This window comes from Onychomys torridus, chromosome 4, assembly GCF_903995425.1.
Source record: "Onychomys torridus chromosome 4, mOncTor1.1, whole genome shotgun sequence".
NCBI classification, from domain to species: domain Eukaryota; kingdom Metazoa; phylum Chordata; class Mammalia; order Rodentia; family Cricetidae; genus Onychomys; species Onychomys torridus.
Window position 1 is genome coordinate 79132824 of NC_050446.1, and position 23330 is coordinate 79156153.

A 23330-nucleotide genomic window follows, 5' to 3' on the forward strand; every position below is an offset into this window, starting at 1 on the left:
CCTGTGAAACTTGAAAAGAGTGTTCCCCTTTACCTCTCCATAAAACAAAAACATTAGGGCATTGCAAACATTAATTGGATATTAATGAGCTGAAAATTTATAGGAAAAAATAGAATTAGGAAACATAATTGATCACTAAATCTTTTATTTTATTAGTTATTAGCTTATCACACACATTTTTTTTTTAAGTGTGGCATCTCCATACACATCCCATCACACTTTTGTGGTTATAATCTTTAACACAGACTTCATATAAAACTCAAAAATTTCCCATAATGTTTTAGCTAGGGGCCTATAAAGATTCAGAAACCAGCCAAGTGGTGGTGGCACAGGCCTTTAATCCAAGCTCTTGGGAGGCAGATCTCTGTGAGTTCGAGGCCAGCCTGGTTTACAGAGTGAGTTCCAAGACAGCCAGGGTTGTTGCACAGAGAATCCCTGTCTCAAAAAAATAAATAAATAAATAAATAAATAAATAAATAAAATAAGAATCAGAAACCACGATGGACTTGGCCTATAAATGTCATACATACACAACAACAACACTAAAGATTCGGGAAAGACACTAAAGAAAGGAAGACTGCAAGCCCCATAGGTGACAGGCTGTTGCAATCATTCCATGGTTTTTCTTTCCAATTAGGCTGTGAATGGTCACAAAGTGCTCATAGGGCGAGTGGTCACAAAGCAGCAAACAGTGTAGAGCTCACATGAGGGGGACAAGACTCTGTTCATTTGTCCTCTTTTAACCCTCCAGCCCATCACCTGCTGTTCTGTGACTTGACAGCTCATGCCATCTGCCAATCACCATGTCAGTTCAGCCACACCCAAACTGCTCTAAGGGACAAGTGGTGATCACATACCCAGGTTCCCCAGGCATGTCCACAGAGATTGTTATAAACATTTCTAAACATCTAGGTCCTCCTATGCTAAGCTTACCACACAGATAGTAAGCAGCATGGGGCTGTAACACTGGTGTGCTATGTAAGTGGGGCTGGTGTATTCTGACTTTTTCTCCCTGTGTTAGGACTAAACCCAGACTGGTATTCACCCTCAGAATATGCTCTACCACAGCTACCCACGCCCCCAGCCCTTCATGTTACTACTGCTTAGCCAGCCTCCAAATTGAAAATCAGCACTGGGACTGAAAGATCACGGTATGGCTGAGATAGTAACACAATCTGTGAGTGGTTTTCTCATTTCGAGCTTTACCTTTTTTTTTTTTTTTAAGATGGTATCTTGCTGTACAGCCAAGGATGGCCTTAAAAATCTCAAGTGCTGGGATTATAGGCATGATCCATCATGCCCTTCCCTCAAAACTTTATTATTACTAAAAAGGTGTCTTGAGCTATCAAAATGGCTAAATGGGTAAAATGTATTCGCTGAGCAAGCCTGAAGACCAAAGTTCAATTCCCAGAATCCAGATAAAGGAAGAAGAAACCTGGCTCTGTGAAGTTTGCCCTTGACCTCCATACAAACAGCACAGCACATCCACACCTGTGCTCTAACACATACACAATAATAACAATGACACAAACATTTTTTTAAGTTAATAAAAGTTGTCAGGCATGGTGGTACACATATTTAATCCCAGCACTCAGGAGGCAGAGACTGGCAGATACCTGTGAATTCAAAGACAGCCAGGGCTACATAGAGAGACCTTGACTAAATAATAATAATAATAATAATAATAATAATAATAATAATAATAATAAATTAATAGTAATTAATTAAGTTTATTTTGTAATTTCAAAAATAGAATATTTACCTCATTTTTGAAAGGTGATAAAATTTGGAGGGGAACACCTAAAGCAAACATTAACTCATTACTGGAAAATTTTATTTATTTAATTTTTATTTGTTTGTTTTAATGCATATGGATGTTTTGCCTGCATGTATATCTGTGCACCATGTGCATGCCTGGTGCCCCCAGAGTCCAGAAGAAGGCTTTGGATTCCCCTGAAACTGGAGTTAAAGATGGTTGTGAGTACTAGAAACTGAACCTGGATTTTCTGGAAGAGCAACAAGTGTTTTTAACCACTGAGCCATCTCTCCATCCCCTATTGAAAACTTTTGTTTTGTTTTGTTTTGTTTTGTTTTGTTTTTCAAGACAGGGTTTCTCTATGTAGCTTTGCACCTTTCCTGGAACTTGCTTTGGATACCAGGCTGGCCTCAAACTCACAGAGATCCACCTGCCTCTGCCTCCCGAGTGCTGGGATTAAAGGCGTGCACCACCACCGCCCGGCAAAAAGGAACAAAAGTACAGTGCTCTAAATAAGGGTACAGGAGGTAAGTTAAAGAAAGGAATGGATAAGTTTAACGTGGGCCCTCACTCACCCCAATTGACAGACCTGCTTTAGTCTTTGTTGAGTTAATATAATTACAACATTCCACTTAAGCCAAACTTTTCCATTTCACTCCCTACAGAATCCTCCTTCAGATTAACCAGCCTCATCAGAAATGCTGTTGGAACAGTCCATATCACCCTTTCCTTTCACAATGCTTCTACAGTATCATAATAATCTTTTTCTTTTGGTTATGAGTATGCCTCTCTCTTATTGTTCTATGTTCTTGGGCACTTTCCTGGCAAGAGGAATTGAAGAGAGTCTTCAAGCTCAAGAAGACCTGAATGCCATGGAGCTGAGACACACCAACATTCCTCTAGAGAAAATGAGGCTGTGGTCACATAAAACGCACTTCTGGGGGAGCCCACAGTGACTCCAGCTTGATTCCATCTTGACTCAAGGTCAGAGAGTTCAACCTTGTCTCTGAATGCTGGATAACAGGATGATTGACCAAAGGTGTGGCTACTGGATGTTTTGCTCTTCAAGGCCAAATAACAGGATGTTTGGCCAAAGTCGTAGTTACTAGATGTTTTGAGTATTAAGGAGGTGTTTATGCTTGTCTGTACCTTGAACCATGGTGTCCTGGAGAGCAGGAGGTCTTTTGCACCTCCTGGACATAAAAAGGCTATGAGAAATAAACTAGGGGCTGCTATGGTATTGATTCAGAGCCCTCCCAAATCTAGCCTGTGTCTCTCTGTCTTTTCTTTTATGTCTTTGTTTTTCCTATCTATTTCTTCTCAATCCTCTCTCCCCTATTCAGGACTGTTCAAACAGGTCAGGCAGGACTCGGCACATCTCCTGAAGATGTCCTCTCCCCCACCTTGCCCCTGTCACTGTGGCGAGCCGACCCTCCTTCTTATCAGCTGCAGCACTCAGGAGAGCGGCCCTGCACCTCACCTGGGCAGCACAGCAGACCTGACCCTATTGACAGGGGTACAGGTGACAGGCCCCACCCCCTCATCTGCCATAAGGTGATGTGGGTGGGGGAGAGATGTCCTCACCCCCATCCCCACCTCCCACCACTCGTGGCAGGAAGAGAAGCTGGCCTTAAGGTCATAATAGCGGGAGAGCCGTCCCTACCCTCCACCAGCTGCAGCACTCAGAAGGGTGACCCCTGCACCTTGCCTGGACAACACAGTAGAGATGGCCCTGATGGCCCAGGTGTGGCAGTGCTGCCCTGAGGGTGTGAAAGCAGGAGAACTGGCCCAGCCCCTTGCTCACTGTTGCAAGAGGTGAACTAGAGCTGGCGAGCTGACCAACTCAGGGTTATGAGTTGGCCCACTCCAATATCCACCCCGTCTGTGATCTGCAGGAGCATGTGAAGGGGCCGGTCCTGCAGACCCAAAGCTTCAAGATCTCCACAACACAGGACAACAACAGGATATTTGAAAGGAGTCCTAGTGATGGCCCAGCATCTATAGTGTAGCAGAAACCAGAGGCCTCAAACCAGACCAATGATTCTTTGCAATGAACACTTTTACAAGTAAAGATATATGCATAAAACTGTTTACTGAGTGACTCACTGTGTCACACTGCAGCTTCCATGATAAGGGTTTTTTCCTTTTTTTTTTTTCTTGTTTCTTTTTGTCTCTTAAATTTTATTTTATTGGGGGGCTGTTGCAAGGGCAGAGGGCAGATAAGAAAGGACAGGGAAATGAATGGAATCAAGATGCATGATGTGAAAGACACAAAGAATTAAAAAAAAGATTCACATCCTGCAAAGGGATTCACACTTCCTGCCGCCAGACATGAGTGCCATCACCTTAAACAGTTTGACCCTACACAATAACAGGCTAAGATGCAGAAGCAGGGATAACAAGACATGCAGGAAGGGTTGCTGGTATTCCTTTGAGGAAAGAGAACACCACAGCCAGGCTCTTCTGCTTTGTCTCAAGTGTGTTGTGGAATATTATTTTAACTGCGCAAAGACGTGTTACATTTGTTGATGTGGTGGAATACTGCTTTAACTGTGTAAAGGCCTGTTACTCTTGTTTCTGCTGCATTTGTTTAATTATGTAAAGACGTGTTACATTTGTTTCACCTTGCCCACCATAGGCACCTGATTGGTCTAATAAAAGGCTGAACGGCCAATGGAGAGGCAGAGGAGGGACAGGTCAGGCTGGCAGGCAGAGAGAGTAAATAGGAGGAGAAATCTAGACTTGAGAGAGGAGGAAGAAGATCGAGAGAAGGAGGTGAGAACTAGGAACACGCTCAGGGTCAAAGCCAGGCAGCCATCAGCCCGCCAGACAAAACAACAGCAAGAAAGTAAGAAAAGGTGAAAAAGCCCAAGGCAAGAAGTCGATAAAGAGAAACAGGTTAATTTAAATTAAAGAAAAAGAACCAGCCATGCCAAGCATTCAAAACTAATAAGTCTCAGTGTCATGATTTGGGAGCTGGTTGGTGGCCTAAAAGAAAAAGCCCGGTACACAAATGGTGCCCCTAAGATGATCGAGAGCCATGGTAACAACTAAACACGGTGTCAGGGGTACAGCAAGCGACAAGTCAAACCGTAGGAAAGGGTCAGAGGTCAGACCTTCCACCCTGTTTGCTGTACGCTGCCGAAAGACTGCAAGGGGACTTCCGGAAGTAGTAGTAACTTTCCTGACCATGTGAACACAGCTCATCATGATCCAGCTAGAGGACAATTGGGTTCGGTATAATCAAAGATGGCTCCACACAGGAAGAAAAACTTTACCTTGAAATAGCAACCATTTGTCTACCGAAACTACAAAAGGCTGAATACAGTTGTTTTGTTTTGTTTTTCCCATGCACTCAGCCAAGAAAAAATGTGTTACATTTTCTCATCAAATTATCCCTGGAAGGCAGTATCAGAAAAATACTGAATGTGAGAGTCCAGACGAGATGGAAAGGATTTCCACATTCGCCTTCTTTCTCGTCTTACAACTCCACCACTGCCCAAATCTTCACACCTGTGTCGTGAGCCAGGCCCCAGCCTCCCACGAAGTGAAGGCCCTGAGCAAATGCCAGCTGTCACTATTGTCTGAGAGTGGAAGGCCATTTATGCAGCCCACACAGACTTATGAGACCTACTGTGTGACAGAGACTGCTACAGGCACTAAGTGTGGAGCAGTGAACAGAACCGATGAAGTCCCTGCCCTGCCGGAGCCGATGTCAGCATGATTGGAACCTCAGTTTCTGTAACTGCAAGGCCTGTTGCAGTTAAACCAGGGGCCACGACTTCAAATGCCTAAAGGGGCCAAGCAGAGGAAATAAATGAGTTTTGTCTAAAGCCAACTGGCAGATCATCAGACTGTCCCCACTCCTTCTGGGGAAACTCTCAAGTGACCTTCTCCAGTTTTACAGTTTTACCGGCGGGTGTGGCTAAGGAGCAGAGCATCCATGTGTGTGGAATGGGAGAAGAGGGCACACTCTCCCTTTCTCATCTGTCCACCAGTTTCTTCTCCCTTCCATCTGCTGCATGCAGACGAGTCCAGCAGCCCTGGGACCACCCACTCTGTAAAAGAAGGACCTTGGGTTCCCGAATCATTGCTTGGAAGACAGATCTCCCAGACAAGAAGTCGCACTCAGTGAATGAAAACCTGAACTCTGCGCTGTGGTTCTGGAGAGCTCGTTTGTTACTATGCTATGGCTAGCCCCCAGCTATCCAGGGAGAGAGCAGCTGTGACAGGCATGCTAGCAAAAACCACTGTGCAGCGTCAGCCCACAGGTACGACGCAGCAATCTCGAACTCTTGTGGTCAGTTTTGGAGTTATTCCAAGAGAATCCAGAATTCCTCATATTTTATTGTGGGAAAAACCTTTGACTTTTTAAATGATTTCTTTTTTCATTTTGGGAACAGTGCTTGTCTAGTATGCGCAGTATGGGTTCAATCCCTAGTATCACACACACACACACACACACACACACACACACACACACACACACACACACTAATTTTGTGGGACAAGTGTTGATTTTTGAAAACATAAATGTGAACTGCAATCAGCCTCCTCCACTCCATCCTAGCATCAGACCTATGCTATCCTTTAGATCTGTTGGCAGAATAAGCGAAGGAAAGATATAGCAGGTTTTTATATAGTGAGAATAAATCGGGAGGCTTTTCCTTCTTGCTTCACATATACCCCCATTATCCTGTGCATGCTACAGATGTGCAAGATCTTGTGCTGAGATGAGTCAAGCGTGCCTCAGCCTTGACTGTGGCTCTCATGTGTTTGGAGTTGTCTGCTCACCTCCCCACCCTGACCTTAAGCCCACCCCACAGTTCGCCCACCTACCAACAGCTGCGGTAGTACAGCTTCCTGAATGCTCTGGGATGAGGATGCTCAGAAGGTCAAGTGTCTTGGTTTTCCTTACTGCTGGCTTGATTTCACAGTGTATTCTTCCTTCTTTCTCCGAGCAAGGTGTCTCATCCACATGGCTCTTCATGACTAATGGGCACGGCTGCAACAGTGTGTGCCCCCCCACCCCCGCGCGTGCCCCGTTCTAACGCCGATAGCTTGTGCTCGTGGGTCACAGCTCTAGCCTCCAGTGTGCTTAGAGGATTGCCTTTTGAGAACTACTGCTTGGAGGAGCTCTGTCTAGTTGAGGAGACAGGTCAGTGGCCATAGAGGGTGGCACAAAGGGTTAGCAAACCACACGGCATCCAATACCGCGTGGGACAGAGTGGGTACCAAGGAAGGCTGCTGAAAGAGCCTATACTTGCGTCTTGAAGTGCTAAGCAGGCAGACAGGGCTGGGACGGCCTTCTTGGACAGACAGAACTAGATGTTATGGGCACATAAGGGCTTTGCAGCTACTTGAAGTCTAGCTGTAGAGAGAAGTTTGAATTAGGGGTGGTTAACTCATGAAGGACCTGGACTGTTCAGCAATGGGATTCATCTAAGTAATCAGGCAGCAGAGGCACTAAAAGCCTTAAGTATAGCCATGTTTTATGAACCCACTGGCTGAAGGACGAGGCTAGTCTGAGATCATGAGCCTTCCCTCTGGTTTAGGAATAAAATGTGCTTCTTCCTAGCATCAAGGTTAGTGCCCATTTCTCCTCTTGGTCTGATGCCTGGCTTGTTTGTCTGCTGGTCACCCTTCCAATGTTAGCTCGAATGTCACTTCCTCAGAATAGCCTTCCCTAGCCATCCTCCTCCAGCCTTCCCCAGCACCCTGGCCTTCCCCCTCAGAGTACCCACCTCCACCGTCAATCATGACTCTGAACAGATGACTAGTATCATGAGTAGATGTCATCCACAGTGAGTGCTGGGATGAGGGAGCCAGTGGCCGCCCAGGCCAGGCGCTCCATAAATAATGCCTCAATTAGCCCATATAAGAAAATCACCATGGAAACAACATAAGATTGCATAAGGAGCTCTGAGTGGTAGCACACATCTGTAGTCTCAGTACTCAGGAGCCTGAAGCAAGAGGATTAGAAATTGGAGTCAGTCTTACACACATATGTCATCTCCCTTAAAACAATCACACACAGAAAGACAGAGGGACAGAAAGAGAGGCAGACAGGGTGCACATGAAAATATGAAACCCCAGTCAATGGTATATATTATGAAATGTTTAGGAGTGAAATACACTGATGTTTGAAACTTACTATGTATATGTAAAAATAATATGAGAGGGTGAGTGTGTAGGTAGGTTGGCAGAATGCTTGTGAGGTATGCACAAAGCCCTGGGTTAGATCTCCAGCACCACATAAAGTAGGCATAATTATGCACATGTGTTATCCCAGCACTCAGAAGGCGGAGTAGGAAGATCCACCCGGGCTACCTGAGACCATATGCTGGGAAAGACAGATGGACAGAGAAACAGAGACAGACAGGGAGATAGAGACATGGACACAGAGAGGGGAATGTGGCTGGGGTAATAGAGTTCTTACAGAGTGTGCACAGGACCCTGTATTTGATCCCTAGAACTCCAGAAAAAGAATTAATGGCTAGATGATATGACAGGCTGAATTAATGTCAATCAAACCATCTACATAGTAGTAATATAGGTGTCCAGTGTATAGTTCTTTCAACTCTTTTTATGTTTAAAAGTCCAGTACAATGTTGGGTGGGACTATGTTATGTAGATGAGACTATATTTACGTCCCAGTCAGAGTTACTCAGGAATTACAGTCCTGGCACTGAAGCCCTGGGCCAACTGGGTTCTTTAATGTTCTAAACTCCAGCTTCCTCCAACCCCAGTGAAGAAGAGCCATCTAATGGAATTGCTGTGTGGATTAAATGAGATAAAACTCTTGACCCAGTGTCTAACAGTAGTAGCTGTCTCACAAGTGTTAGTCCTGTTCCAAAGTCAACAAGTCCACAAACTAGGACAAATCTTCAATAAATCATAAGAAGAAGAATCCTATGGTTTTTTTCCTCTTGCTGTATCTCAGGGGAAATTAAAAGAATAAATTAATTATGCTCTTTTTATAGGTAAAGATAGCGACCTTTCAGCAGTAGGACACTTAGGCTGCATGTGTAGAGAAAGTGGCGCATGCGTACTGTGAACATCTCCTTGCCTCCCCTCCCAATGGCCAGGCCTCTCAGGGGCTGGCCAGGCTGAGCAACGGGTCATATCAGGATGATGGACGGGGAGTTTGGGAAGAATTGTATGTAGCACATGGAAGCCAGGACTCCCTGTCAAACTCCCAGATGTGCCCCAAGATCTTCAAAGGCAGGTGGCATGCTTCCAGAAAGGTTGTCTGGGTTTTTAACATAATTATATGAATGGAGAGATGGCCTTGGGATCATAAATAAAAGCCTCCAATTGAGGCTGATTGTACATGTTCAGCTGAAAGATATCTAATGGGTTACCACGTGCATTTCACATCTCCGATCTAGGAAAGGAAAAAAAAAAAAAAAAAAGCCTGTTGGTGACAACCCCCCAAGAGGAGAAGGTGGTGACATCCAGACTTATGGAGAAATTACAGCTTCTGGTACCACAAGACAAAGCCAATGCTCATTTGAGAAAATGGGGTCCAGCACGTGAAAATTCATTCATGAAAGGGTCAATTATATGTCCTTAGTGAGAAACCACAATCAGTGGAGATGCAATTTTGTCAAAAGTGTCTCTGTATGCCTATGAGATCACACACTTAAGATGACAGACTTCAAGCTGTTTTAGACTGCCTGCACCCTCTCTACATGGAAATCTCATTTCCTTTGACATAATTATAAGCCTACCTACATGATTGGCCTATTAAGCCTAGGCTTTGAACTCCTTGGAGACCTCACACACTACCTGTATGAGTTGTGTACATGTCGCCAATTTGTGGTTAGAAACATTACTGGGCTGGGACCAATTATTACATCATTGCAGAGCCAATGGGACACATCACTTCCCAACTCACTGTGGCATCAGTGGCCTGAAATCAGGCAGGGTAAGGGTATTAATACCAATAAATTAGTCAATGCTGTGAACTCAGCTGGTTACCCAACTGTTGTTTTTATAAAGCCAGCTTGGCAGGTCATGGTCTTGGGTTTTTGTTTGTTTGTTTGTTTTTAAAGATTTATTTATTATATATACAGTGTCCTGTTTGTATATATGTCTGCACACCAGAAGAGGGCACCAGATCTCATTATAGATGGTTGTGAGACACCATGTGGTTGCTGGGAATTGAACTTGGGACCTCTGGAAGAGCAGTCAGTGCTCTTAACCTCTGAGCCATCTCTCCAGCCCCCTTGGTTTTTGTTTTGTGTTGCTGCTGCTGCTGCTGCTGCTGTTGTTGTTGTTTAAGACAGAACCTCACTGTGAAACCTTGACTGGCCTAGAATTTGATATATAGACCAACCTAGACACTAAGTGGGTTCTGCCTGCCCCTGCCTCCCAAGCGCTGACATAAAAGATGTGTGCTATCACATCCAGTGGGCCTGGATATTATTGCTATTTGGGAAGAGACCAATTTGGGGGCATTTCCCCACCCCACACATCTTGTTTTCAGATGAGTCCTGGCTGACGGAGGGGTCAGGCTAAGAAGCCACTTTTGTGCAATGTGCCTGTGCTTATCAAATGGAGGATATATCCCTAATTCCATGGGCCAGGCTGCAGCCCCAGATTCCCTCTCTCAGGAATGTGGGCCAGGATAGAGGCTAGGTAGGTAGGTACTCAAAAGAATAATCCTGTCACCTCTTGCTTTGGAGAGCACCCCAGCAGCTGGAAAGCCCTTCACACAGATTCCCTACAGTGCAACCAAGAAGCTATATAAGGATTCAGCCAAAGCCAGCAAGGCAGGTGGAGCCAGCCATGGGACAACAGACTATATCCATGAGAGAGAAAGCCAGTACCCTCTCAGCCTCTTAACTTTCCAGGATGCCATACAATAAAGGAGTGAGGAAACTAGATGAACTAGCTGGGTTCAAATCTTGCCTCTGACATGGGGCTGTGTGAAACCAGAAGAGCCACTACTGAGTCATTCTGTGCCTTGATTTCTTCATCTGAAGCCAGGGGATTAATTACTTGCTTTATAGTTGTGAAAACTTCGTGAACTGAACCCTCACAATGCCAGCTATACATTCTGTCAGTTATTTAGAGTTCATGTAGCCGAGCCATAACTCACTCCTGTTCTGAGTACATCCTTGAGGTCCCCCTAGGGCCTGGACGCCCAACATGAGCTGCTTTGAGGAGGTAGGGAGACAATCTGTCCCCGAGTCAGAGGGGCAGGGATAGATCCAGCCTTTGTCCAGTTGTTTCCTGAATGCTCTTAGTACATACAGTATGAGATTCAAATAGAAGAGAGACCGAAAACTTGAATAACTAGAAGGTGTCTGCCAAACTGTGTGGACTGTTATCCCTGTAGGGAAAAACAGTGTTGCTGTCCATAGGAAAAAGAAAACACGTGGGGCTGGAGAGATGGCTGAGTGGTTCAGAGCACTTGCTGCTCTTGCAGAGCACCTGGGTTCAGTTCCCAGCTGTGTCAGGCCGCTCACAACACCCTGCAACTCAGCTTCAGGCCCTCTTCTGGCCTCTATAGGTATCTGTGTGTGTGCGCACACACACACACACACACTTTAAAAGTTAAAAAGAAAGAATAGACTTGGGATATTGGTAATTCTGGACCAGAGGCAAGAAGTATTCCCCATCCCATTGAAGGTTTGGTGTTTGTGAAACTCACCACAATAAGTCAATATCAGGAAACTGTCCAAGACAGGCTCCACAGTCCTGATTTTTAATATACTTTCATCCTTTTAATTACATTCAGAATAGCTCTCTTAATCCAGATTCTCCTACTCTTTTCAAACAAAGACTCTTTATTTGATAACGAAGTGTGTAGGCTTCCAGATATTTTTGCTCAGCTCTTTTTGACAAGGGCTTCTAGGCTGAACTCTTCACTTCGACACATTTTCTCCTCAGAATTCCCATTTTTCTTCAGTCTTGCTGAGTTTGCTGTTGACATTTGGTAAACAGACACATGACAGAGCAGCAGCTCTCACTCCTAGGTGGAGGAGGGGCAGCTCTGGGGCATTCACATCCCTCTAGGCATTTATTCCCTGATTCACAGGAGTAAAGTTAGACACGCCCTCGGACTTCCTATTTACTCATACTCATAGACACCAAAGCCATTGTGTGTTTCCATTGTGTGATTCTAACATCAGGAGCTGTGTGTTTGTTTGTTTGTTTTTTCCAGCTAAGAATAGATTGAACATATAAATCAAAATCAAAGTCAAATTCCCCTTGAGGTTAGGACACATTAGTCAGAGCCTCGCCCGAGTGGACTGAAGGCAGGTGCTGCAGTGACCTTGGCCTCGCCAGCAGCAGCTACTTGGCTCCATTTACATCTATCTGCATTAGTTGGTTTAAACACCACAATTTGCTGGGAGAGTGCTTTAATCCCAGCACTCAGGAGGCAGAGGCAGGCAGGTCTTTGTGAGTTCGAGGCCAGCCTGGTCTACAGAGTGAGTTCCAGGACAACCAGGCCTACACAGAGAAACCCTGCCTTGAAAAACAAAAGTAAACAAAAACTGTGATGCTTATCCACTTTGTGTAGTGTTTGGGGATCCACAGTCTCCCTTAAAAACCTGTGTGAGTATCAGGTATGGAAGAAGTGGAAACGATAGGAAGAATAATTTAAGAAGCTATTGTACCAGGTTTGAAGTTGGGCTGGGCTCTTAAAGCTACTCTTCCATGGTGAACGCTTTTTCTTGCTACTATGAGAACATTAAATAGATTGCTACATGAAAAAAAATGAAGTGTTCAACATTATACCCTTTATATCCCAGAAGAAAGTAAAGTAGAACTGTGTATATAGATATGTCTGTAGAAAAAGTCAGGAAGGAGTCAACACACTTGCTTCAAAGCTCAACTGTATTGAATAATGAATAATAATAAATCCAACAGAAGTGTGCTGTGACAAAACCCCACAATCCAAAGCACCTGGGGGAAGAAGTGCTCTGCTTTGTTTTACAGCTTATAGGCCATCATCTAGGAAGGTCAAGGCAGGAGCTCAAGCAGGAAGCTGGAGGCAGGCGCTGATGCAGAAGCCACGGAGGAGGGCCTCTTCCTGGCTTGCTCACCTTGGCTTGCTTAGCCTGCTTCCTTATACACCCCAGGATCACCTGCCAGGGTGGTACTGCCCACAGTGAGGAGGGGGCGCCCTCCCACATCAATCATTAATCAAGACAATACCCTCTCAGATACCTCTGCAGGGAATCAATTAAGATTCCCTCTTCCCAAATGACTGTGGCTGTGTCAAATTGACAAAGGTTGAGTTCATTATCAACATGGTGGGACATGGTGGCATGCAGGCAGACATGGCGCTGGAAAAGGAGCTGAGCATTCTACATCTTGATCTGAAGGCAGCAGAAGTCTGTCCATACTGGGTGTAGCTTGAGCAAAGGAGACCTTAAGCCCACCCCAACAGTGACACACTTCCTCCAACAAGGCCACACCTCCTAACAGTGCCACTCCTTTTGGGGGCCATTTTCCTTCAACCCAGCACAATAGATTAATACCGCTCATGAACCTAGCACTTGACATTTCCCTTTTATAACTACTAGAAGCCAGTGGAGCGATGGCTCAGGGTTGAGCAGTTGCTTCTCTTGCAGAAGACCCAGATTCAGTTCCCAGCACCCACATGGCCGCTCACAACTGTTTCTAACTCCAGTGCCTCTTCTAATTCCTAGGGCACTTCACACACATGCACTCAGGCACACATAAAATAAAATAGATATATTTTTTAAAAAAACTGTTCAAAAACCAGACACAGAAAGAACTCACACTGTGACTAAGATGGAGTTTATCCCAGCAGCAAAGCATAGCTCAACATCCTAAAAATCAGTTATGTTGCCTTTTTGCAGGCCAATAAATAAAACTATTATGATCATGTTAATATAGATGAACAAAGCATGGGACAAAATTCCACCCTCGTCCATGATAAAAATGCATGGCACACTAGGCTAGGAAAGGAGTTTCTTCACTCAGATTAAGGGCTTCTGCAAAACAAAATTGAAACTACACAGCGCCATTCACCACCTCGAAAGACGGAATGTGGTCCTCCAGGTGGGATCAACATGAGGACATCACACTCCCAGTCCTAGTGAACAGTGTGCTGGCAGTTCCAGTCAGTGAATCAGGCAAGAAAGAAATCCAAAACGTACGCATTTAAAAGCACCTTTAATCACAGAGAGATTGATTTTCTATTTAGAAAAACCCTCAAAGTTTTGCAAAATGCTACTAAAACTAAAGTAAGCTTAGAAGGATTATATAATAAAATTAATTTGTTTCTTTATGTGTATGGGTATTTTGCATGCACATAGGTCTGCACACCATGTGTGTACAGTGCCCACAGAAGTCAGAAGAGGGTGTCAGATACTCTGGAATTTGAGTTACAGATGTTTCTGAGCCTCCATGTGAGTGCTGGGAATTAACCTGGGTCCTCTGCAAAAGCAGCCAGTGCTTTTAACCACTGAACAAGCTCTCCAGACCAAGAAAGTTAATATTCTTGAATCATATTTTGATATGCTAGTAAACCATTTAAGCACTTTTACTAAAGCTGTGAAAAACATGAAATACACAAATATTCACACACACAAAAAAAAACCCACACACACACACACACACAGCTGAAAGAAAAACTTAATAGATGGAGACACATGTGCCATGTATGGTGGCCCATGTAAACACTCTGGAAGTGGCAGCAGAGGAATAGCTGTTTTGGACCAGCCTGGTCTGTGTAGGGAGTTCCCGGCCAGCCTAAGCTAGAGAGTTGGAACTCAGCTGAAGGTGATTTTACTCCCCAGTGAACACATAGAAATGTCTGAGGATAACATTGTTATCACAGATGAGGAAAGAGGAAGGAGCATCTACTAGGCAAAGACAAGAAAAACACTCCACAATGCTCAGCATAGAACCCTGCAACAGCAAATTGTTCCTGGCACTAAAATTAAGAAGCCATGAGCTGGAGAAATCAACATAGGTTTCTGCTGGCATCAGGAGAGAAATGCAGATGCGCAGCGTGGGCTACAGAGTCCAGATGTAAACTCCACACAGGTGGTCATAAGGCAAGTCAATGGAGCAATGACAATCTTTTCAAAACGTGGTTCTGGAGCAGTTAAACATCCCTATGTAAAATTTAACTTTGACTCTTACCTTGTATGGTACATAAAAATCAACAAGCATGGACCACAGTTCCAAAAACAAAGATAAAAAACATGAGACTTCCAGAAGTGTCACCTTGGGCTGGAAAAGACTTCTATTCTACAATACACACACACACACACACACACACACACACATGTAGTAATAATAATAATAATAATAATAATAATAATAATAATAATAATAAATCAGTCCTTAACTTTAAAAAATTGAAAAAGCTAATCAAATTTAAAACATTCATTCTTTGAAAAAATACTATTAATAAGATAAGAATGAGAATCCACTAAGAAAAATATATTTGCAAGGCACATATCTGATAAAGGCCTGACTAGGAAAATTCAAACAATAAGAAAACAAATAATCCAATTGTTCTAATTGGCAAAAGATTTTAACAGACCCTTCCAACTTGAGATACAGACGGGAAAGGGAATACATGAAAAGAGATACAATAATAACACTATTAGTAATTGGAGATGTGCAAGCTAAGCCCATGGTGAGATAACGCCCACCAACTATTGCAGTGGTTGAAATTTAAATTAAAAGGGAAAAAAAAAATCAGACAATCCCAAGTGCCAGTGTGACTGAATTTGAGCAGTTAAGACTCTCACACGTTGATGCTGGGCTAAAAATTGTGCAGCCACTTTGGAAAAGACTTCAACAGCTTTTATAATGTTAAACACAGGCCTACCATTGGACTCGGGATTCTAACTTTATTTACTCAAGGGGAAGAAAATTGTCCAAACAAAGCCTCCTTGGCCGAAAACTGGAAACAACCCAAATGTCCATCAACATGGATAAGCAAACTGTGGTGTGCTAGAATACTCTTCCGCCAGTTTAAAGGAGATAAAGAAATAGTTAGAATGCAGGCAGCAACGTGCATGATGCACAAGAATGTGAAAGAAGCTAGACACTGTAGGGCACACATGTTAGTGATTCCATTTGTGTGACCATCCAGAAAAACCAAAGTACGAAGACAAAGGATAGATGGCTGGTCTACCTTTAGGCGGCAGGAGAATACTTGGAGTGGGGGGGAGTAATCGAAATGTTCTGTATCTGGATTGTGGTGAGGGACCTAATGTACACTTCTGTAAAAGCTTCTCACGCAGTACACCTAGAAGGAATCACGAGACCAGGCTAGCCTTGGCTGTCCTAGAACTCACTCTGTAGACAAGGCTAGCCTTGAACTCACAGAGATCCACCTGCCCCTGCCTTCCAAGTGCTGAGATTAAAGGCCACTGCCCCATAAATTATATCTTTACAAACTTGATTTGGAGGAGGAAGAGGAGGAGAAAGGGGTTGGAGTTGTAGCTAGGTTAGTAGAGTGTTCTCCCAGCATGCACAAAGTCCTGGGTTTGATCCCAGCACCACATAAACAAGGCACGGTGGGCATGCCTGTGATCGCAGAGCTCAGAAGTAGAGATCAGAGTATTAAGAGTTCAAAGCCATCTTGGGCTACACAGTGAGGTTGAGGCCAACCTAAGCTACCCTGTCTGAAAACAAAACCTTGGGGCTCCTCAGTGTGCTCTCTTCGTTCAGCACAGTATTTCAAAAGTCTGAATTAGTTGGTGACCTTTGAAAATAAGGATATTGAGAAGTCAGAACGATGGCCTTTGCAGCCCCAGTCCCTCATGGGCTGTCTCTAAGCAGTGGCCTCCCTGGACAGGAGGGAGATTTTCCATCTTGCTACCTGACCGGATTCATGAGGGTATTTCACTGACCCGCCACTCCACCCACCGGCTGCTTAAAGGGCAAGGCCGGGCTGCTTTGATCCCCTGAATCCCCACACAGTGAGAGCCTGGTATGCCCCAAGTGCGTGATAAATACTCCCCAACAATGCAACACAACACCACCTTCCCCCAGCTGCAGTACTGCTAACTGCCAACACCCAGGTGCTGACTGCTCCTTTGGTCCTGAAATCCCCAACGAGTCACCATCCATGGCAGCCATCCCATAACCTTGAATAATGTGTCCCTCTGTGTGTTTAGAAATCGTCCCTCATATGTTGTCAAGCAACGAAAATGTCTTAGGGTCATTCCAACCATTCATTTTTGTTTAGAGAAGAGTAGAGTTGTTTGTTTAAAGAGAGAGGGGGAGCACAATACCAGCTTAAAGGTTAGTGAAAATGAAAGGGGGTGTGTGTGAGCACTTGGCGTGTTCCCAGGCCAGAGTCCAGTAATGTCAGAGTGGGCTGGGTCAGCTGCTACCAGCTTCTCGGGCTCTCGTCCGCACTTCAGAATCCGAGTTTCTACAGTGATTTTGGGGAGAGGGGTGGGGCAGGACTGGAGAGCTAACTCCTGTTCCACGTCAATATTAAAGCACACTTTCCCTGTTCTCTACAGGGTCAGAGGCAGGGTGAGAGACTAGGAATCCCTCCGCCATCCTGTAAGTGTCTTCAAAGCACTCATAAATGGTATACACAATTAAAACTCCAAATGGCTTTGTTCGGGCCACTTACATTGGGGACGGGGGACTACCAGAGTTACTATTTCATTATCTTTAATGTTAAAAAGAAAGAGAAAACGTGATTATATGCACTTATATCTGTATTTTTGTCTTCATTTGCATGGGGGGGGGGTAGATCTGCTTAGTTAGTTTATACAGAATCTCACTGTATCGAAGGCTGGCCTTAAACTGATGATCATCCTGTGTCAGCCTCTCCAGGAATGTGCCCATATACCTGGCTCTATAGTCCCACCTAACCTCCCAGGAACCCAAGTCCACCCTTCTTCACCTCTATAGAGAAGAGTTTCATGAAGTCGGTGTGGTGGGGCACACACGTGCAATTCTCTGGAATTGTCTGAGCTGCAGAGGGGCCCTGTCTCAAGAAAAGAGTGGAAAGAGGTGCGGTCTTGATATCTCAGTGTCTCTTCTTCCTCTTGGGTCCACTGGGGATTTCTGAACCCACTGCACCGTCTGTCCCCGCCACTCGCGAGGCCACCAAACACCTCCACATCTGCAAACCAGGTGTTCATGGGTCACCAAGGCTGTCACAAACATCTCATCAGCTGGCAAAGTCCTGCTGCTTCTTCTCTTCCTCTCCTGCTTCACACAATTCCACCACCTCTTTCTCAAAAATATGGCCACGCTCTCACCTCGTCTCTCCCGCCCTTTCCCATCTATACGGTCCATATCATCTTCACCCTCACCTTGGATCTCAACCACAGCCTCCAGCCTGTCTTTCCTGCCTCCCTCCTAACCCACAGCCTTTTCTCCCACCACAGCCCAAGTGATTCATTCCGAGCTGAAGTCTGGGTTATTCCAGTGGCTCACCATCTCACCCAGAAGGAAGTACCATGTCCTTGCCTCCCTGCTGTTCTTCAGCTGCCTCAAGCTTGCATGTACCTTTCCCTCCACCTGGAAAACATCCCCCACACAGCCACTGTGCAGTCTGCACTGCCTCGTCATCTCAGCCCTCTGACCCTTCCTTTGTCTCCCATTAGAAATAAGCATGGGTATGAAGGTGCCAACACTGACCCCGACCTCTCTCCATAGGACTTAGCGTATATATTTATTACCACTTGCCACTCAGATGGGGTCTGTAGAATGCAATCATCAACATAAATCAGGCCTTGTCCCGGACCAACCAAATCACAGCCTGGATTTTAACAGAACCTTCAAGTGATCTGTATCCTCAGTCAAGTTTAGAAAGCACTGAGGCACTTTCAAATGGTATAAAAAACGGGACCTTGTTTAGATTCACTGCTATAACCTCAGGCTATTGAGGTACTCAAAACACAGACTGAATGAGTGGATGCATGAATGGGTAGATAAATGAATGCATGCATGCATGAACGAAATGCAGGATCTATGGAATGGGGCTCCAATTTGGTGATGTGTAAAGGAGGCTGGAGAAGGATAAGAAAGACATGCGGAGTAGTTGTCTCCTTTTTGAGATGTGCAAAACTGGACAACCCCAGACACCAGCAAACCCTTCTTCAAATAAAGCAGCTATGAGTTACTTAATTGAAATAATATTCTAACATCTAAGAGAGCCAGTCAGACTGAAGGGTAAGAAAGCTGAAACTGTACTAGGCCCCTAGTCCATCTCGGGAGTCACAGCAAGCAACAGAGAAGCAAGGCTGAATGGAAAATGAATACGTTGGCTAGAGAAGCCACCCCATGAGAAGGGCACATGGAAACCCCAGAGCAAGGCAGAGTTCTGGGTCCTCCTCTACCCTGAGTTCTGGGCACAAAGAACCCTTTACTTTCCCTTGTCCTGAAATGCCACTATCAACCCTGAGAACCTACCCACCCTTCCAAGCCCCTCCTTCAACTCTCCCTAAAATTAACTGCAGTCTGGCTTTATTAGCTCTGCTCACATAGTATTAGAGTTCAAGTCCCTCTTCCTGAGAGCCTTCTGCATACTGGTGGCACCTTATTCAAGCCTGTATCCCCTACTCTAGCATCCCATCTGGCAAAACAAACATGCAAGCAATCTCTTCCATTTTCATAAGAACAGAAGACACTCTAGGGGCAGTTGCACATCAAGCATTGTTGTACTGGGGGGCTTCAGTTCAGTCACCTCATCAGTCAGTCATCCAACGAGATTGGCGCTTTTATTACCCCCATTTCACACTAGAGATAGAAACAAGGGCCCCAGAGGCCAAGGTCACATTGAGCAGAGGCCCACAAGGGGGTGAGCACTGTGCCTGCACACAACAGATGCGTTAAATGTTTGCAGATATGAACCAAACAGGGAGGTGGTTAGGAAGGTTGGGGTGTCAGATTTGCATGCTACCATTGTTGCTTAGAACCCAGATGGCAGAAGAGAATGAAGGGCATCAGCCTTCAGAAACTTCTTTCCTAGAACAGAACTGACTGCCTGCGAGCAAGAATTCCACAGGACATAGTTAGGAGAAGGTGTCTTCACACTAAGCATGACAGCAGAGTTCCCTTTATGTGGGAAGGATGTCTCCGATGAAGGCAAGGGACGCGGAGTGCCATGGTGGAAATCAGCTTGGAACACACTGCAAACACCCTGCATCAAAGGTGCTGGGAATCAGTGCAGTGTTTTCTAGAAACAAACCTATTCTTGTCCATTTTTTTTCAACCAAGGCAGAATGTCTGATTTAGCCTTGTTAAAAATCCATCAATGATGCAAATAACAGGCTCCATAGGCAGTCAGGACTCAAGCAGAATGGGTCCGGTCACTGACTGGACTTCTCAGGTAACTCGGCACCAGACACACACCACAGAGGAGAACAGCACAGAACTGCAGCTGCCCATCAGAGCAAGCTCCAGACACGGTGGCTGCTGGAAAGTCCAAGGTCCCCAGCAAGAGTCATCTATTCTCCTGCCTCCCTCCTGTGTGCTCTCTCCCACAAACCTCTTGAGATGCCCAGACCTCTCCTCAGCTGGGAAGAAGCTAAAACCAGAGACCATATGAAAGGAAGGGAAAGGGTCCGACTGGATGCCCAGTGTTCACTCTGCCCTTAAGAAGCCAGTCATAAAATGGGCTCAGTGCTGAAGCCACAGGACACTGCAGAGCTCAGAGGCAGACCGTGGATCCACAGGTGGCCTTGTCCACAGAAAACCAAGTATCAAATGTAACAGCTGAAAAGGCACCCCAAAAGCACAGAGAAACCATGTCTAATGAGGAGGGAGAAGGTAAAGGGGCTCAGAGAACAACTATTTTAATGACATTCCCCATCATTCTATCATTGACTACCCTAGGCTTACGTCCTCATGACCAGCAAGAAGAAGGGGGAGAGGTCTAAGATGAAGATGACAAGTCCCCTAGATAAGGTTCTGGCTGACGGAAAGATGGGCCAGGCCAAGTCTCAGGGGTTGGTAATAGCCAAGTACAAAGGTTGGAAGGGAGATCAGAAATTCAAAACCCTGTCAGAGAAAATTGGCTGACTGGGGGCGGAACGGGACAATGCAGGAAAGGTACATCACACATCACAGACGGGTGAAGAGTTTTCAGTCCCTGCACTCAGGTAAACTGCAGCCAACGTGAAAAGCTCTCCAACAGTTTACAAAACTATCAAGAATTGGAGGCTTGCTAACCAAAACCCATGATTCTGAGCCAATGGTCACTGGGGAACTTCCATGTCTTCCTCACCACCTCTCTCTCAACACCATGCCACATTAAAAACAGGGATCTTGGGTTGGGGATGTAGCTCAGTGGTAGAGCGTTTGAACGCAAGGCCCTGGGTTCGGTCCTCAGCTGGGAGAGGGGATGACAAAAACAAAAACAAAAAACAGGGCATCTGAATTCCCAGAAGGTCGACTACTGAACTTTGGAACCATTAGAATCACAAGAAATTCCTTGACACATAGTCACTTAACACACATCCCTCATGTCAATGACTTTTAAGTGAATCACAGGAAAATGGCTTTAAATTAAACATTTACATAGATACAGCCAACCACAACACTTATTTAAAAACGGCTGTAAGCTCCTTCAAAACTGGGCATTTCAATCTAATGCGGGGAAAGGGCACACACAAGCGGGGCGTGCGCGCAGGTTGGGGGGGGGTCCTTTCTTGATCCGTGCGCGCAGGTGGGGGGGGGGGTGTCCTTGATTCTCACTAAAAGCTGCAACACTACAGAAACCAACTACCTGAAATGAGAGACTTGTGTTTGATTTAAAAAAATGAATGTGTCTATAGTCCAGAATTCCGCCACAAACAAAAAAGCTTGCTCTTTATAGGCGTCATAGCAATCACTCTTACTTCAAAAACCATTGCTGATGGCACTGTATAAGTTTCGAAGCACTTCGGCAGAATAATTCCTCCCAAATAGTTACAAGAGATCCACAAAATTGTCCACGGAATTACAAAAATCTGTTTCTGAAGGATCGTTAGAAGTCTGAGCGCCAAGCATGACTGTTTTTAAAGAAGCCTCTTGCAAATAATACGTTATACACTTGATCAATGCCTGAACCTTTTGCAAGGTGCAATCAATTATTTTAAGTACCTCATTCCCAAAGTGGGGGGGGGGCTGTTATAAGCAAAGGGAAAACGCTCTTTCTTCACAGAAATTGCTTCAAACTCTCAGGTCATTCCTTGCAAAGACAAAGTGAATACTAGCAACAGGAAGCCAAAAACACAGTAAACGGCTTCATTCCTAACGTGTCCCACTAAATAGATCCCTTTTAAGCTGTCCTAACCATGCCATGTCTAGCCAAACGACGCATGTTTGTGGGACCATCAGGAAGCATTGCAACTTGTCCAGAAAAAAAAAAAAAAGATTAAAACGTGCCTCTTTCTTCTCCGCCCACGATGCCTTCCCCGAGACAGATTTCTGACAGTTCTCGCGCTGTTGCAACTGCTAAGGACAGAGAAAAGCCCAGCAGTGCTGCAAGGAGCCCACCACCCACCACCACCCGCTTAAGCTGCTTTAGACCCCGCCGCGGGCGCAGAACCGCCCCTAAGTGCTTACCCGAATCGGCCAGGCAGTGCTCGGGAAGGGCAGCCAGCAGCAAGAGTCCCAGCAGCAGCGGCCGCAGCGGCGGCGCATCCTGGGACCCGCGGGCCCCGGAGCTCCTCACGCCCTGGAAGCGCGCGGCGATCCCGCCTGCCCCGCAGAGCCCACGCTCCCAGGGCCGGTCCCTAGGCTTCCATGCCGCGGGCCCTGCTTTGCTCGGGCCCTGGGGCTTCGCCTCCTGCGGAGCCATAGGGACGGTTCACACATCCAGGCCGCTGCCTCGTTCCACACGGCGCCGGGGAGCCCAGCCCTGGGCGCACTGCTTCTCACCGGGCATCTCCAGCCATGGCCCGGGAGTCAGAGGGAAGCAGGAGGCGCGAGCCGCTCGCTCGTCCTGCCTCGGTCCGGGACGGGCTCGGCAGAGCCGCGGCTTCACACGCGCGGGGACCGGCGCCGCATGGGGTTCCCACGGTGCGGCGAGGGTGGGACGGGCGGCGCCCCGGTCCCTTCCCCGGGGCTGGATGCTGCACCCCGAGCGCAAGGCTGCGAGACGCGGAAACCTGCGGCCCTGGCTCGAGCTGCCTGCCGCCCGCCGCCGCCCCTACGCCGGGGTCTCTGTCCCCGCTGGTTCGCTGGATCGCTGGGTTCCGGCTCCGGCCGCGAGTGCTACTGCAGCTCAGAGCGGCGCCTCATTGACAAAGAAAGCACGTAGCACCGGAGCGGGCGAGGGAGGCGAGGCAGGCGCGCGCGCGCGCATCCCCGCGCGGTACCACCGCGCGCCCCCAGCTCCCGCGCGCGGGGCCCGAACCGTACTCTGCACTAGCGAGGTCCTCGTGGGGAGCGGGGAAGGGGGGGGGAGGCTTCCCTCCGCCCAGTGTTCCCAGATCTTGAGGAGGAAAGGTCAGCGGGGATAGTCCTCTGGCCAGGGAAGGAACTAGACACTATCATGGTCAACCTGCCTGCATCTTGGGAGATCTCTCCGAGGATGAGCGAGGGAGCTTTGTGCAGGTTGTTCACTACTTCTCTGAGGGTCTGGCAGACACCTGCATGCCAGATTTAG

General features: G+C 46.3%; 1 protein-coding gene across 6 annotated transcripts in view; it reads right to left on the minus strand.

Annotated features, from left to right (window-relative positions):
* Kiaa1549l (KIAA1549 like) overlaps nucleotides 1–23023 on the minus strand; it is a 256671-nt gene extending 233648 nt beyond the window's left edge. For 4 of the 6 annotated variants that reach the window (XM_036184493.1, XM_036184492.1, XM_036184491.1 and 1 more), the window contains exon 1: nucleotides 22286–23023. In XM_036184493.1, coding sequence (XP_036040386.1) covers nucleotides 22286–22520 — 235 coding nt within the window. In that variant the 5' untranslated portion in view covers nucleotides 22521–23023. The remainder of the gene's footprint in view (nucleotides 1–22285) is intronic. The other 2 variants (XM_036184495.1, XM_036184494.1) reach the window with 1 other exon arrangement.
* Between the last annotated feature and the right edge of the window lie 307 nt (nucleotides 23024–23330).